Source organism: Corythoichthys intestinalis, chromosome 2 (genome assembly GCF_030265065.1).
Source record: "Corythoichthys intestinalis isolate RoL2023-P3 chromosome 2, ASM3026506v1, whole genome shotgun sequence".
In the NCBI taxonomy this organism is placed as follows: domain Eukaryota; kingdom Metazoa; phylum Chordata; class Actinopteri; order Syngnathiformes; family Syngnathidae; genus Corythoichthys; species Corythoichthys intestinalis.
Window position 1 is genome coordinate 43834610 of NC_080396.1, and position 14309 is coordinate 43848918.

At 39.7% G+C, this 14309-nt stretch overlaps 2 protein-coding genes across 2 annotated transcripts in view; one reads left to right on the forward strand and one right to left on the reverse strand.

The window, feature by feature from the left end:
* Positions 1–8920, forward strand: part of LOC130906152 (ERBB receptor feedback inhibitor 1) — a 21422-nt gene extending 12502 nt beyond the window's left edge. Inside the window, exon 4 of the mRNA XM_057820136.1 lies at positions 6230–8920. Coding sequence (XP_057676119.1) covers positions 6230–7038 — 809 coding nt within the window. The 3' untranslated portion in view covers positions 7039–8920. The remainder of the gene's footprint in view (positions 1–6229) is intronic.
* emc1 (ER membrane protein complex subunit 1) overlaps positions 8633–14309 on the reverse strand; it is a 22760-nt gene continuing 17083 nt past the window's right edge. The window contains exons 19-22 of the mRNA XM_057820124.1: positions 14072–14282; positions 13907–13991; positions 9629–9758; positions 8633–9552 (exon numbers count right to left, since the gene is read on the reverse strand). Coding sequence (XP_057676107.1) covers positions 9373–9552; positions 9629–9758; positions 13907–13991; positions 14072–14282 — 606 coding nt within the window. The 3' untranslated portion in view covers positions 8633–9372. The remainder of the gene's footprint in view (positions 9553–9628; positions 9759–13906; positions 13992–14071; positions 14283–14309) is intronic.

Genomic DNA, 14309 nt, shown 5'->3' on the forward strand with positions numbered 1-14309 from the left:
TTTTTATATATTCTTATTATTATTATAAATCTGAGTTAAAGCAATGTTAAAAACTAAATTAATGAAATTAAAATGAATTTAAAAAAAAAAAAAACACTGGTTACAGTAGATTATTTTTTTCCCATAGCATTTAACATCCATGCAATTGATAGCCATAGACGTCCAATTCACTTAAACTGGCTAGACTAGCTGTAAATGCTCATGTTTAAATGCCATTGATGGCGCTAGATCACGTCTATGAAAGGATGATCTTTTTATGTGCTCTTCTTTATGTACTGTAAAAGTTTTTTTGGAATAATGAAAATTGGTATACAAACAAAGACTTTTTTTTCTTTATTATTTGATTGTACTTTCTGATATTGAGGTGCTTGATTTCAATTTTGTCACACGTTTATCGAAATACGGTTCATCGCCACGCTATATAAGGGCAAAGCTGTAGTAACGGAAAGTCTCGCCTTTGCTCATCAGGCTTTAGGACGACATAGGGGGTTCTATCGGCCTCCCACCCTCTTCCTGCCAGGTCACCAGCTGCTAGGCCACGGCGGATGTTTCCACAAGCAAAGTTATGGGAAGCTCTGTTAAGATAGTGTCCATTCTCCGCGTTAATCAGGGTGTTGTGGCTGATGTTTGACGACAAAGGTGATGGGTTAAGCGCTTGTTTTCTACGCCTTGTCGCTCCCTTTCCTGTTTGGTCCCTGTCGTCGGCTGTTTTGCCGCTTCCTGACCAATCACCACGCTCGACTGAGGCATTGCATGTTCTTTTCCATGTCTCTTCCCCTGAGAGCAGTTTCCTCCCGAGAAGGAAACTGCGATAGGAAGACCTTGTGTAGATAGGTCCGGCATTATCTGGACGACGACACTTTTAAACCATGTCTTGAAGGTGGTTTTCGTTAAGAATATTTATTTTATTTATTTATTTTTGCTGCTTTTAATAAAAAATAAGTGTCCTATTAGTTTTAACCCTGTGAGATATTGTGGTTTAACATAAAATGAAAAAATAAAGTGCTAAATTTAAAACCTTCAAGCCACTAAGCCTTTATGCACTGTGATTTTCGGAATATAAAACACACCCGACCATAGACTTCATAACCTATTGACATGACACGGGAGTAGTAGGAGGCCTATTTTCAAAAAGTTTAAATTCATATATTTACAAAACCAAAGCTGCTACCGACTTAAAACCAAAACAGGCACCTACCTTAGCCATATATGAATCTCCATAAGCAGAGGTATAGAAAAATTCAAAGTCGTTTCCTTATAAAATCCCGATTAATTATTTTCTGTATAAGTATAACACAACTTAAAATGGCTGTAAAAGTCTCAGATTTTACACTAGATGCACAAAAAGCACCAAATGCAGAGATAATCACCGATATATTCAGGATCAATAGCAACATTTAACATATGTTTTTGACCAAAATAACAACTTTTTTTATTTACTGCAAGTTTTCAACAGCTAATAAATCACTCAATTCAACATCCGAAACTTAATACTTGAGGAAAACATGCAGAATCAATTATAAATAAAATGTAAATAGGTTATTAATACATTCTATATACAATCAAAACTTATTATAGAATAGAATAGCCCTTTATTATCATTGTACACTATATACTGTTAGCGAATGAGACTAGCGGCCACCTGGCGTAAAAGGAGCGTTTATGGCAAAAATTCTTGTGAATAAATGCTTATATCCCCGAATTCTTCATAGATATGGATGTAAAACTGTCTCGATTCTTAGTTAAAAGTAAACTACGAGGCTAGTCAGTCACGAAAATTAGCCGCATCCATGTGTAAACAAAGAAAAAAATTCCTTCGGATGAATGCTTCAATCACGCATGCATGGTACAAAAAATATGATATATTTACCTTGAATCCTCGAACAAATCACTGCTGAGACAATCCTTCCTGTTTCAATCAATCCAATCGTAAGTAAATCCAAGCTTAAATCCGACATGAGCGCGTGCCGTCTTCAGCTATTACTAAATGAAGCTCGGCCCCCTCTGATAAGGGGTCGCGCAAAGAATGACGAAGTGACACGTCAATAGTGATGATGTCTATGACTCGACTATAATCCGCACCCACCAAATTTCACACGAAAACATCTGTTCATATATATACCGTACTAAACTATAAGTTGCTGGGATAAAAGTAGAAGCTTCGAGTCTGAAAAGTACAGTAACTATGAAAAAATAGTCATAAATCAAAAGAATGTGTTCATCTCTCCATGTTTTAATGGATTTGTAATAGAGGTGTGACAAAATATCGAAATGGTGATGTATCGTGATACTTTGTATCCCAAAAGGTTATCGATATGCTCCTGCCAAGAATCGAGATATCGTTTTAAAAAGGTGTCAGTTTTTTTTTTAAAAAAAACAAAAACAAAAAAATCTTCCACCATAATAGTGTCTCAGGTAACTCTAAGGCTGCCATTGATGGTGCTCGACGCCCAATCCATTTAGACTGGGAACATTCGTTCATTTGAAATAGGGCTGCAGCTATCGATTATTTTAGGTAGCCGATTAATCAATGAACTATTTATTTTGAATAATCAAGTAATCTGATAAGGGACATAAAAAATTAAAATACCTGAGCTGAGCCTCACACGGTAAATATACAAAAAAGAGAGAGAGGAGAGAGAGAGAGAGACAAAATATTTTTACTTTTGACTTGTAAATTTTAAAGCAAGTAATTTTGTACTTAACTTCGATAGTTGTACTTTTACTTAACTATATGTTTTGCCCCGTATCTGTAATTAACTTCAGTTTAAAAAAAAAAAAAATGTGAGTACTTCATCCAACACTAAAGTCATACAGAAGTAAACATTTTTCTTATAATTCGATTAAGAACTTACAAAAGTTCGTAAAATGTCTTATCAGATTTTGGGTTGACAATTATTAAAATAGTAAATAAAAAAAAAAACAAAAAAAAAACATGAGTATTAAAAAATCAAAATAATTCAAAATAAAAATAATTTAAACCAGTTAAAACTTGAAAATTTGTATTTTGCTCTAGGAATTTTACTGATATTAGATAAATATCTTGGGACCTCACAATTGATGGCAATACAAATCCAATCCATTTTAACTGGTAGGGGCTTAAAGTGATGAATCGATTAGCAAAATTGTTTTCGACTAAATTAATGATCGATTACTTGGCAATCGATTAATTTTGATAGACTTAGTTGCTGTGTTGTTTTTGGCAGCCATTTTAATTTTTGTCCTAGTCTTTTGGATGAAAATACTTTAGTCTTAGTCATATTTTAATCATTTCAAAATGTGTTCGTCTTTGTCTAGTTTTAGTCCAAAAATAAAGGTTTCCAACAATTTCAAATGAACATAGACAAGTACCTATTGAAGTCTTTACAACGACCTTGCAAACATTGTGATAACACGATAACACACAGTCAGCAGTAAAAGCATACATTGTTTTCAGTTAAACCCAACTAGAAACCACAAACTGTATGTTTAAAAAAAAAAAAAAAAAAAATTCTGAGCGTTGAAGAGACGCTAACATTGATGCTAATGCTAACGAGAATGAGAATGCTGTACTAATGCTACGAGTTGCATTTGGTGTGTAATGATCCTTCAGCGCAGACCTTTAAAGTGCCTGTGACACGAAAAAGCATGTTTATTTCATAATACACGCGGTATTTTATGCCCCTGAATGATATGGGCCGCTTGGATGTGTGTGGAAGCGATTGCTATTTTTATTTAGTTTTTTGAATCCCGCGCCATGAAAATGAGTGACTTCCGGCTTCGGTCTTGCATTGAGGAGGAGGGCGCTGTGACGTGTACGGTAGAAGACGTCCTCTTCACGCTGCAGTGTACTGTTGTGTATGAGGACGAAGGATTCCGCTGATTTTGCGGATTAATACGTTCATTTTTCGCATCACGCCAGCCAAACGGCTGCAGAAAAATCATTCTGTATGAGGGAGAGGGGTATGCGCCTTTTTGGAGTTTCAAAAGGTTCCCATTCACCGTGGATATTTACTGTGGGACCATTGGACTTACGAGAAAGTGAGTAAACATCCTGTTTTGTATTATGTCAAATACGAATACAGCGATTACAAAGTAAACACTACAAACTTCCTTTAAATGAAGGACTACTTACGTTTGATCATTGATAGGCATGTAAAAGCTCTCCTAATGCTCATTAGCAGCAGCACGTTAGCTGCACAACAACTCCAGCCACCCTCCTCCGGGGAACGAACTGTAAATTGCTCTCCGCCGGGCGGTTTGCCGATCCGCGAAGACAATCGACAACCGGGTCGTCATGTCAAATAATCCAGGATAGTTACGTGTGATTTTCCGCTTCGAAGACTTTGAAACATCACTCTGTTCGGGTTAGCATGTCGGCTAGCTGTCACGCCTTCTGGTTTGTTTACATTCTCCGAAGCCGGGGAAGGGAAATGGCATATGTCCGATTTAGGTGTCATAAAATATCGTTCGGGAGGTGTGACAGTAAAGGTGAAGTCGACAATTTTGACCATTATGGAGTAATTTTGCCATGTCGTCCTGAATGAATGCATTTTTATTATTTCATATTCCATTCAGCACAAGACTGTTATTTGTCATGACATGCCAGTTATTTAGCAATTGGGGAAAATACTTGGATAAAAAGAATATCCTGTAAAAATATTGAAGTAAAGAGACAGAAACAATGACATTTTGCCGCTCTCTTCGTCGCGTTTTCCTCGTTGTGAATAGTTCCCCCTCGACGGGCTGACTGGTCCTTCTCAAGCCATTTATATAGCTATTGGGGAAAATACTTGGATAAAAAGAATATCCTGTAAAAATATTGGAGTAGAGAGACTGAAACAATGACATTTTGCGGCTCTCTTCGTCGCGTTTTCCTCGTTCTGAATAATTCCCCCTCAATGGGCTGAATAGTAAAACCGATGAGCCCAGTCTATCGCTGACGTCATCCACCTGTTGGGGACGCTAAAGCCCTATAATGGTAGGCGTGGCTAACCGACAGATTAAAAGACTAATTTCTCGTCATCTGTGCTTTGCTAAATTGTTGTATATAGTCGAATCGTCTCAAATTATGATTCTAATTCACATAATAATGCCATTTAAGACTTTTTTTCTCGTGTCATATGCTCTTTAAAGGCTAAAGCAACATTCCATATTCCCGCTTGCCAAGATAAGAAAACAAATTTTACCATGAGTTTCTAAACAAGCAAGATTGAGCGCAGCCTAGCTTGAAACACATCCTAAACTCTGGTAAGGAGATTGAGGGAGAGGCGCACCACATCTCACATGAGCGCACGCCAGGGGTGGCCACGCCCCCCCCCCCCTATAAATTTTTGGGCCATCCTACTGGCCACTGGGGTGGCCAGTATAACAGTGGCGCGAGAGGTTGGGTGTTGAGGGTGCTGCAGCACCCGTTGGTGTTAAACTGAGGCTTATTGGACCTTTTATTTTTCAAATGTGTTTGTGCGTCATTGCCGTTTAGCTGCAGGGAATTGCATTAAAGTACACGGGCGTTTTTATTTCCAATACAAAAACTCCAACACACACTGCAGGTGAAATAGAACGCTGTCTTTGTAGTAGCCTACAGTAGTAGTAGTTGTACGTAAACTATCCAGCATGTATGGAAAAAAGTCGCAATCATGACAAATTTGGACCAAAACTGCTCTTCTTGGATGGGGAAAAAAAATGAAAAAGCTGTGACTTCCAGCGCCGCTGCAGTATAATGTCAGATTTTAGTAGCTGTGGAACTCAAAATGTTGACTGTACTGTTTAGGACTATGCACATTAAATCCTTAGTAACATTAAATATAGCACAATACACCAAAGCATATCAGTAAGCATGTGCTTAAGTTTTTCTGATAGTTTTCTTCTGGCCTTTTTACTGCAACAACATAATAAAAACCTGAAATTATGGCTTTTAGTTTTGGTGAGGCACCCCAAGATTTTAAGTGGCCCCATCTGGCCACCCCTATGAACAATTTCTGGAGGTGCCACTGATCCGACGTCCTCCTCATACAATATGAAAATGTCACGCTGAACATACGATGGAATCGCATTTTCCTCTCGTTGTCGTCTTCTCAGACGAAGACAGTCATTCGTTAAGTCTGCCAAGCCACGGTTTTAGCTTGCGACAAAAAAATTTCGTTATCGTCATTAATGGCGAAAACAATGAATAGTCGCAACCCTCAAGTTTTTATGTCACACAAGGCATTTCCAAGCCTATTTAACATTTGAACTTGTGCTTTTGCAGCAAACCTCATTCTACCGAAGTCTCCACGCTACTCTGATCCCTACTGCCTCCCAGTGGACAAGAGCCTTGGACCTCATGAAGGAGACCAGGTGGTACCTCATAGTACCTCCCACAGATGGACAGTGTTTTGGGGCCCGCAGAGAGAAGCCAAACCTTTGCCACCGTTACCCGACCCCGAGGAACTCATGTCGGACGAGGTGGTGGATAACGAGGTCGAATTCTTCAACAGTGAGCGACGCCCACTTTTGCCCAAAAGCTGCCCGGTGATGGTGCGTGGGGGCAGAGGTCAAGTCAATCCCTCCTATCAACCTGGGAACGCCTCCTTAGCCTTCTCCTGGCCCGGCAGGGACGACAAATTAACAAGCGGTCCCCAGGAAACGCCATGCACTAGACTTGACTTGGAGAAGCCCCGAGTTCCTCCACGTATCCCCATCCCGCCTAAAACCTACCTTAAGGCCGCGTCGGGCGAGGACAAGCCTCCGAAAATCCCTCCGAGAGTCCCCTTGGTGCCCCCGTGCCCGCCACGTTCACCGAGCCCCAAAAGCCTCCCCATTTACATTAACGGCGTTATGCCTGCCACCCAGAGTTTCGCTGCTAACCCGCAATATGTGAGCAGGTCTCTGCTGAGCGAGAGGGTGCCCCCTGTGGCGCAGCTTTCTCCGTGCATCGTTCCCATTTTGAAGGACGGCAAAAAGGCCAGCGCCACACACTACATCCTACTTCCGCCGCGACAAAAGACGTTCGCAGAAAGGCGGGGACGACTTTTGAGCGAACCTGCCAGAATGGGACACGAATGGCAGAATCGCTAATACAAATTAGGACTGGCCTTATCGTGAACGATCAATGTTTCAGTGCCATCGACAGCCTATTCCATTTCAACATTGATGATCTGGTTGATGAATTAGCTTGCTAACAGGAAACTCAATCATTATCATAATTCATAAGAAATATGTGATTTGCATCATATTTAAATACTTTGAGCAACCTTTTTTTTTTTCTCGCCCAGTTCAAATAGATTGGACGTCTATCGCCGTCAAGACTAATTTTCAGTTAAAGTAAAAACGGCAAAAGCCAACAAACGCAACAAGACTGTTCTGAAACAACCATTTCATTGACATACCATGTTATGATTTTCTCCAGAAATACAATCAGGAAAATTCCATTTTCAAAGATTTTTCATTTTTTTACCTTCCTTAAAAATATTTTGAAAGAGTACTTACATTTTTTTCTTTTATTAAAAAATATATTGAATTTCTTCAATCTAGGGGTAAGTATACAATTAGGATAAATTAATAAAAATTTCAAAAAATTGTAAATACAGGGATATTTTGAGCAAAATGTTTTTAAAAAGTTAAATTGAAAGATAAACATTTCCACTACCGAAAATACTAAACAAATTATTTAAGTATTTTAAAAAGGTAAATAATTTTAATTCCTGGAAAAAAAAAACTGATGTGAATACTGTATTTAATATCAAGAGGCTCAAATAGAGAATTTGCACAATTTTCAGGTCAACAATCTAAACGATGAATCAACTGTCAAAAACACTATAGTTGTCAATTAGATTTGCCGATTGGTCCCAATACAAACTGATTGGACAGCGATCGCCGTCAATGGCAGCCAATGAGTTCAGATAAAAACAGCAAACCCGAAAAATGTCATAAGACAGTTGCAAAACAACCCTTCCATTAAATGCCATGTTTTTGTTTTCTGAGGAAAGATCACTTAAAATCAGGAATATTTATTAAAATTTTCAATGATCTTTCCCCACCACTGGCTGCTGCTGCGTGTCAAAAGTCGCATTCACACGCATTCTCTATGGACTTGTGATGTTTGTAAGAATATTTATGTTGATGCAGCACTGTGACTTTGTTGTTTCTAATATTTTGCCGGCGAGTATTACCGCAATGTTTGCTCCGGGTCAACCTGGAAATCCTCTTAACATTCCAGTATTCTCTCAAGTTGTAGGATTTAGTTGCCTCGTGCTTCCTTCCCCTTTGGGGACAATATTTTATTCCAGTAGTAACGTTCTGATGACATTAAAAAATGCCACGACGCGAGCAGATACAAAAATATCTATTTTACTCTGAGATGTGAGCGAGTAATTATTGTATGAACGAGCTGGGCTTGTGTTGCTTATCATTCCATGTTTTTTTTTTTTCAACATGCTGCTTAAAATCTTAAATATGATTCAAAAATATATCATTGCAATGATGACTGAGGGTTGATTGAACAACAAACACTAGCACCACCCCAAACAAGTGAACCGATTAGTGTCTTATTCATATTTTAAAAACTTCCATTGTTTGTGGTCTCTTGATTTCACAGTATCGTACATTTCATTGATTCAAAGTGGTGAATTGTCATTAGCTCTTTACAAAAGGATCGAAGGACTGAATAATCTTAAATGCTGTAATGTTTTTATTTTTCTCAACAAAATGTCAAACATCTTGTGCATGTATAAACTTAATTTGTTTAAAACACAGTACAATACTTAAAGTGTTGTATGACATTGGACTTGATGTTACATGTCCTCTTGGGAGGATCAGTGCTGTGTTTACAACCTCTGTTACACTGACGATTCTCAACTAGGTGATTATTTGTCCGCCTCAACCGCAGTGAACACTACGTTATGAGGTTGTAATCATTGTAAAACAAATCAACTATTTATAAATAACTTATTAATTGAAATTGTGTGTAAGACTTTTTCTACAAACATGACATCAAGACACCTTGTGAGATTTATTTTTAAATAGAACATCAAAAATATGTTCTACTGACTCAAGTGGTCCGCATACATTAGGAATGTATGCATCACCTGGTTCGCTGCTTCAGGTGGAGTCTCGTCATCCACTTACAACTCATATTTGCAGAAGGAAGGTTAATAAATTCAAGTATGTTTAATCCAAACATGGCACAGATGCAAATTACTTAACTAGGACTTCTTTCTTTGCCAGCAAATAAGTTAAAAAAAAAAAAAAAATGCACATAAGACCTTGATTAATCTTTTACTTTTCATCCCAAAACTCTACCCTCCTTCACACTTGCAGTTCTTCAGGGCCTTTTTTTTTGTCCTCCATGTTGTTGCCTTGGGCTGAGATCCAACATGTGGCATCCGGGCTGTCACAAGGCCAGTAACAGCTTTACCGCCATGCCCGGTTGAGCAGCTTAACTTCAGCCAATCGCTTGCTTATCATAGTGGCGAAGAAGAGAGCAAAGAGCACACTGCTGATTAGCATGTAGTCATAGTCGTCTTTTAGCACGTCGAATTGTTTGGAGGGATAGACGCGCGTCTGGTAGATGTCAAGACCATACGCCACTACCTAAAGGGGTTTTGTTAAAAATGTCACTTTAATTTTGCCCAAATAATCACTCAAGAGCCAGTGAGTGCAAACTCACCAGACATGTGGACTCCAGTCCAGAGGGGGCAGTGTAAATTCCTCGCACTCTTGATACCGTTTGATTGTAGTTGACGAACCACTCCGTGCGGATGATTAACTCTGGAGCGTATGGGATCAGATTCTCTTCCCTGGAAAGTATGAAAAAGGTGAGAAAACTGCAAAGATATCTTGCAGATATTGATTGTGCTGTAGGGATGGCCGGTTGTTATATTGAAGTTTTCTTTTTTTGGGCTACAATTTCAATCTAATGGGCCATTTCATGTTTAATTGATCATAACATGGCCTTGACAGAAACTGACTAGTTTGGAAGATTGTCAACAGCCGCTAAAAAAATGTCCAATGTTGATGGTTTTCAAGACATTTATCCAGTTGCATTAAAGCAAATTCTCAATACACATAGCATTGAAAATTAGACATACTGAGCATTAAAATACAAAATTGATTGCGTTTCACAAACGTGCTCGCTAGCTTAACGCTAATATACAATGGAATACGCATTTCTAGAGTTACCAAAAACTAGTGTCAATTTGCTTTATGTAACTCAATACGTTTACAGTGGGGAGAACAAGTATTTGATACACTGCCGATTTTGCTGGTTTTCCCACTTGCAAAGCATGTAGAGGTCTGTAATTTGTATCATAAGTTCTCTTCAACTGTGAGGGACGGAATCTAATACAAAAAAACAGAAAATCACATGATTTTTAAATAATAAATTTGCATTTAATTGCATGAAATAAGCATTTGATACATCACAAAAATCGAACTTAATATTTGGTACAGAAACCTATGTTTGCCATTACAGATACCTAACGTTTCCTGTAGTCCTTGACAAGGTTTGCACACACTGCAGTAGGAATTCTGGCCCACTCCTCCATGCAGATCTTCTCCAGAGCCTTCAGGTTTCGGGGCTGCTGCCGGGCAACACGGACTTTCAGCTCCCTCCATAGATTTTCTATCGGGTTCAGATCTGGTGACTGGCTAGGCCACTCCAGGACCTTAAGATGCTTCTTACGGAGCCACTCTTTAGTTGCCTTGGCTGTGTGCTTTGGGTCGTTGTCATGCTGTAAGACCCAGCCACGACCCATCTTCAGGGCTCTCACTGAAGGAAGGATGTTGTCAGCCAAGATCTGGCGATACATAGCCCCATCCATCCTCCCCTCAATACGGTGCAGTCGTCCTGTACCCTTGGCATAGAAACAGCCCCAAAAAAATTATGTTTCTTCCTCCATGTTTCACGGTTGGGATGGTGTTCTTGGGGTTGTTCTCATCCTTCTTTTTCCTCCAAACATGACGAGCCGAGTTTAGACCAAAAAGTTTAATGTTGGTCTCATCCGACCACATGACCTTCTCCCATTGCTCCTCTGGATCATCCAGATGGTCAGTGGCAAACTTCAGACGTGTCTGGACATGCACTGGCTTCAGCAGCCGGACCTTGCGTGCGCTGTAAGATTTTAATCCGTGACGGCGTAATGTGTTTCCGATGGTTTTCTTCGAGACTGTGGTTCCAGCTCTCTTCAGGTTATTGACCAGGTCCTGCCGTGAAGTTCTGGGCTTATCCCTCACCTTCCTCATGATCAGTGATGCCCCACGAGGTGAGATCTTGCATGGAGCCCCAGAACGAGGCAGATTTGACCGTCAACTTGAACTTCTTCCATTTTCTAATAATCGCTCCAACAGTTGTTACCTTCTCACCAAGCTGCTTGCTTATTTTCCTGTAGCCCATCCCAGCCTTGTGCAGGTCTATTATTTTATCCCTGATGTCCTTACACAGCTCTTTGGTCTTGGCCATTGTGGAGAGGTTGGAGTTTGTTTGTTTGAGCATGTGAACAGGTGTCTTTTATACAGGTAACAAGTTCAAACAGGTGCAGTTACTTCCGGTAATGAGTGGAGAACAGGAGGGGTTCTTAAAAAAGAACTAAGAGCTGAAATATTTACTAGTTGGTAATGTATCAAATACTTATTTCATGCAGTTAAATACAAATTTATTATTTAAAAATTATACAATGTGATTTTCTGGATTTTTGTATTGGATTCCGTCCCTCATAGTTGAAGAGAACTTATGATACAAATTAGACCTCTAAATGGCTTGCAAGTGGGAAAACCAGCAAAATCGGCAGTGTATCAAATACTTGTTCTCACCATTGTATTAACTAGGGTTCGGCATTGATGGGAGGCGGGACTAACACTCCGATTCTCCCAAAACCGTTCAAATTTTGATTCCATGTTTCAATGCCCTGACTGCCGCTCGGAAAAAAATAGCTGCCGAACACCACAAAGAAGCAGCCACATGAAGCGTGTGTTTGTGCATTTCAGCATGATTTTAACCATGGACACAGTGTGGCGGCGCTCTAGAGTTTGGCTGAACTTCAAGAAGAAAAATAACCAGTCAATCTCAGTGCAACATTTGCTACAGATATATCATGCAAAGGTGGCTGCACGACCAATATGATTAAACTCCTCCGGCTTCATGGAATACAAGTGCCAAGTAGTGCATAGCTGAGTGCTGGTGCGCCGGTCCTATAACCAGTCAGAAGTTCAGAACCAGGTAAGTAAAACAATAAATTACGTCTGTCTTCTGCTGCCGCCACGACCCGACCCCAGATAAAGCCGTGGAGGATGGATAGATGGAATATTACGAGAATAAGTTGTATTAAAAGCATCTTTTGTTCTAGAATCAGCTTTACAAATGAAATTATTTTGCCTCATCCACATCAAATTATAAACAAAAGAAGAATTATTACTGTTTCTCGTGGTAGCTCCCAGCTAAGGTACATGTATGTAAAGTGCTACCTATGTACACTGCCAGAAAGAAGTTATATCAACCATCGTCTATTTTCAAAAAGGCATGATGAAAACGTTTTTTCACAAGTGCAAAGGTGCAACAGCACCACACGCTTCTCAGCGAAGTGCTGCCTCCAAGTGGCCAGTCCGCAATTAAATGCAATGTTCGGGGTAGAATTGCCAAAAATTTTACTCAAGTAAGAGTAGCGTTACTTCTAAATATTACTCAAGTAAAAGTCATACAAAAAATGACTCAAGTTCCTTGAAAAGAATACTAAGTAATGAGTAACATCGTAACTGCTTATGATATCTGATTAAAAAAAAAAGTTTTTTGTTCTTCATCAACTTCATCTATGTAAACCATTATTATAATACTGTACTATAGCCCAGTGGTCACCAATCTTTATTGCACCACGAACCGATGTGAAATCGGCCCTATTTTCATGGACCGGCACTGTGTGCCGTGAAATTGAAATAACATGAAGGGGATAAAAACTAACGTTAAGTGCAAGGAAAATTTAACTCTCCGTACACTGAATCAACCTATATTAACAGCGGCCTCTCCTAAAATTTGACAGCAAATATCCTTGGTCACAGGCATAATGAGTTCTTCTCCAATCGTGAAAAGTTTCTTTGCTTTAGCATTGGTTGTAGGCTTCTCTTTTGGCTCAGCAGGTGCCTTTTACCCGTTAAAAAGTTGTCCAAAGACGTCGCTAGCCGCAGCACACAGCCAACAGCGGCTAATGTTACCATTTACATTGACTGACGCTGGGCTGCTTTAGGTGCGCAAACACCACAGTAATGGCGGCCAACGACTAGAGGGCGACGTATGCAAATCCACTCCGATTAGTCAAGAGGCACAGGCCAGATTGCGGTCATTAACAATTTATTTATTATTTCTCTGCGGCCCAGTAGCAAATGTGCCATGGACTGGTACCGGTCCCCGGCCCAATGGTTGGGGACCCCCGCTGAGTTGCTGAGCCTATTACATGACCGTATTATTCCAAAATGATGACACAAAAAAATATCAAATTTAGACCACAACACTATGACTCATTACCTGTCCAAAGAGCATGAGTGCCCTCTAGTGGAGAATAAACACTGTCATCTTTGAATGGTATAATAGAGTCATGTGTTTATTTGTTGTGACATCTCATTGGTGAAACTGGTAGCGCTACTTTCAGCATCTCTGGCAAAAATAACGTCAATATGTAGAATAAAGAGGTAAAATGTAACGACTCTAGTGTAGCCCAAAGTATCGGAGTAAGAGTAGTGTTTCTTCACTGGTTAGAGGAATTTAATCCTTATTTTTTAATTGACTTTTCATGTTAATATAATGTCACTGTCAATCAGTAATTATTAGTGCGCGTTTCAACAGAATAGTAAGGTTAACTGGAAAACTAAACGTTTCTTCTAAATTGATTGAATTTCTATCGCCAATTATGGCAGCCCAGCTTTCATGCATATAAAAATTAAAATAAATTTGTCTACTTACCGGCTCTGCTCGGATATTATTTCAGGCCTTCGGGGGTCAAGGAACATTTTGGGCAGTGATAAAATGCCACCTGACGGCAGACCAACTTTGTGGCGGGAAAAAGAAAAAATCTGATTTCAGTACAGATGGCTATAATTTTCAGACAAATCTCAAGTCGACACTCACTGAGCAGGTGGCGGCTGGTGATGCCCTTCTCGGTCAGCGTGGCTTCCAAGGTGGAGATGGATGAAGGGAAAATATAAGACTGCTGCAAAACTTGAGGGGCGTGCGGCCGATCCAGAGAGCTGAACACGGTGCTGTTGTACAACTCCGTCCCTTCATACAGTTCAATCACCGAAAACTCATTCCTACGAGACTTGGTGCTCCAGTATTCGTACTGAAGATATATTGAAACACCATTAAC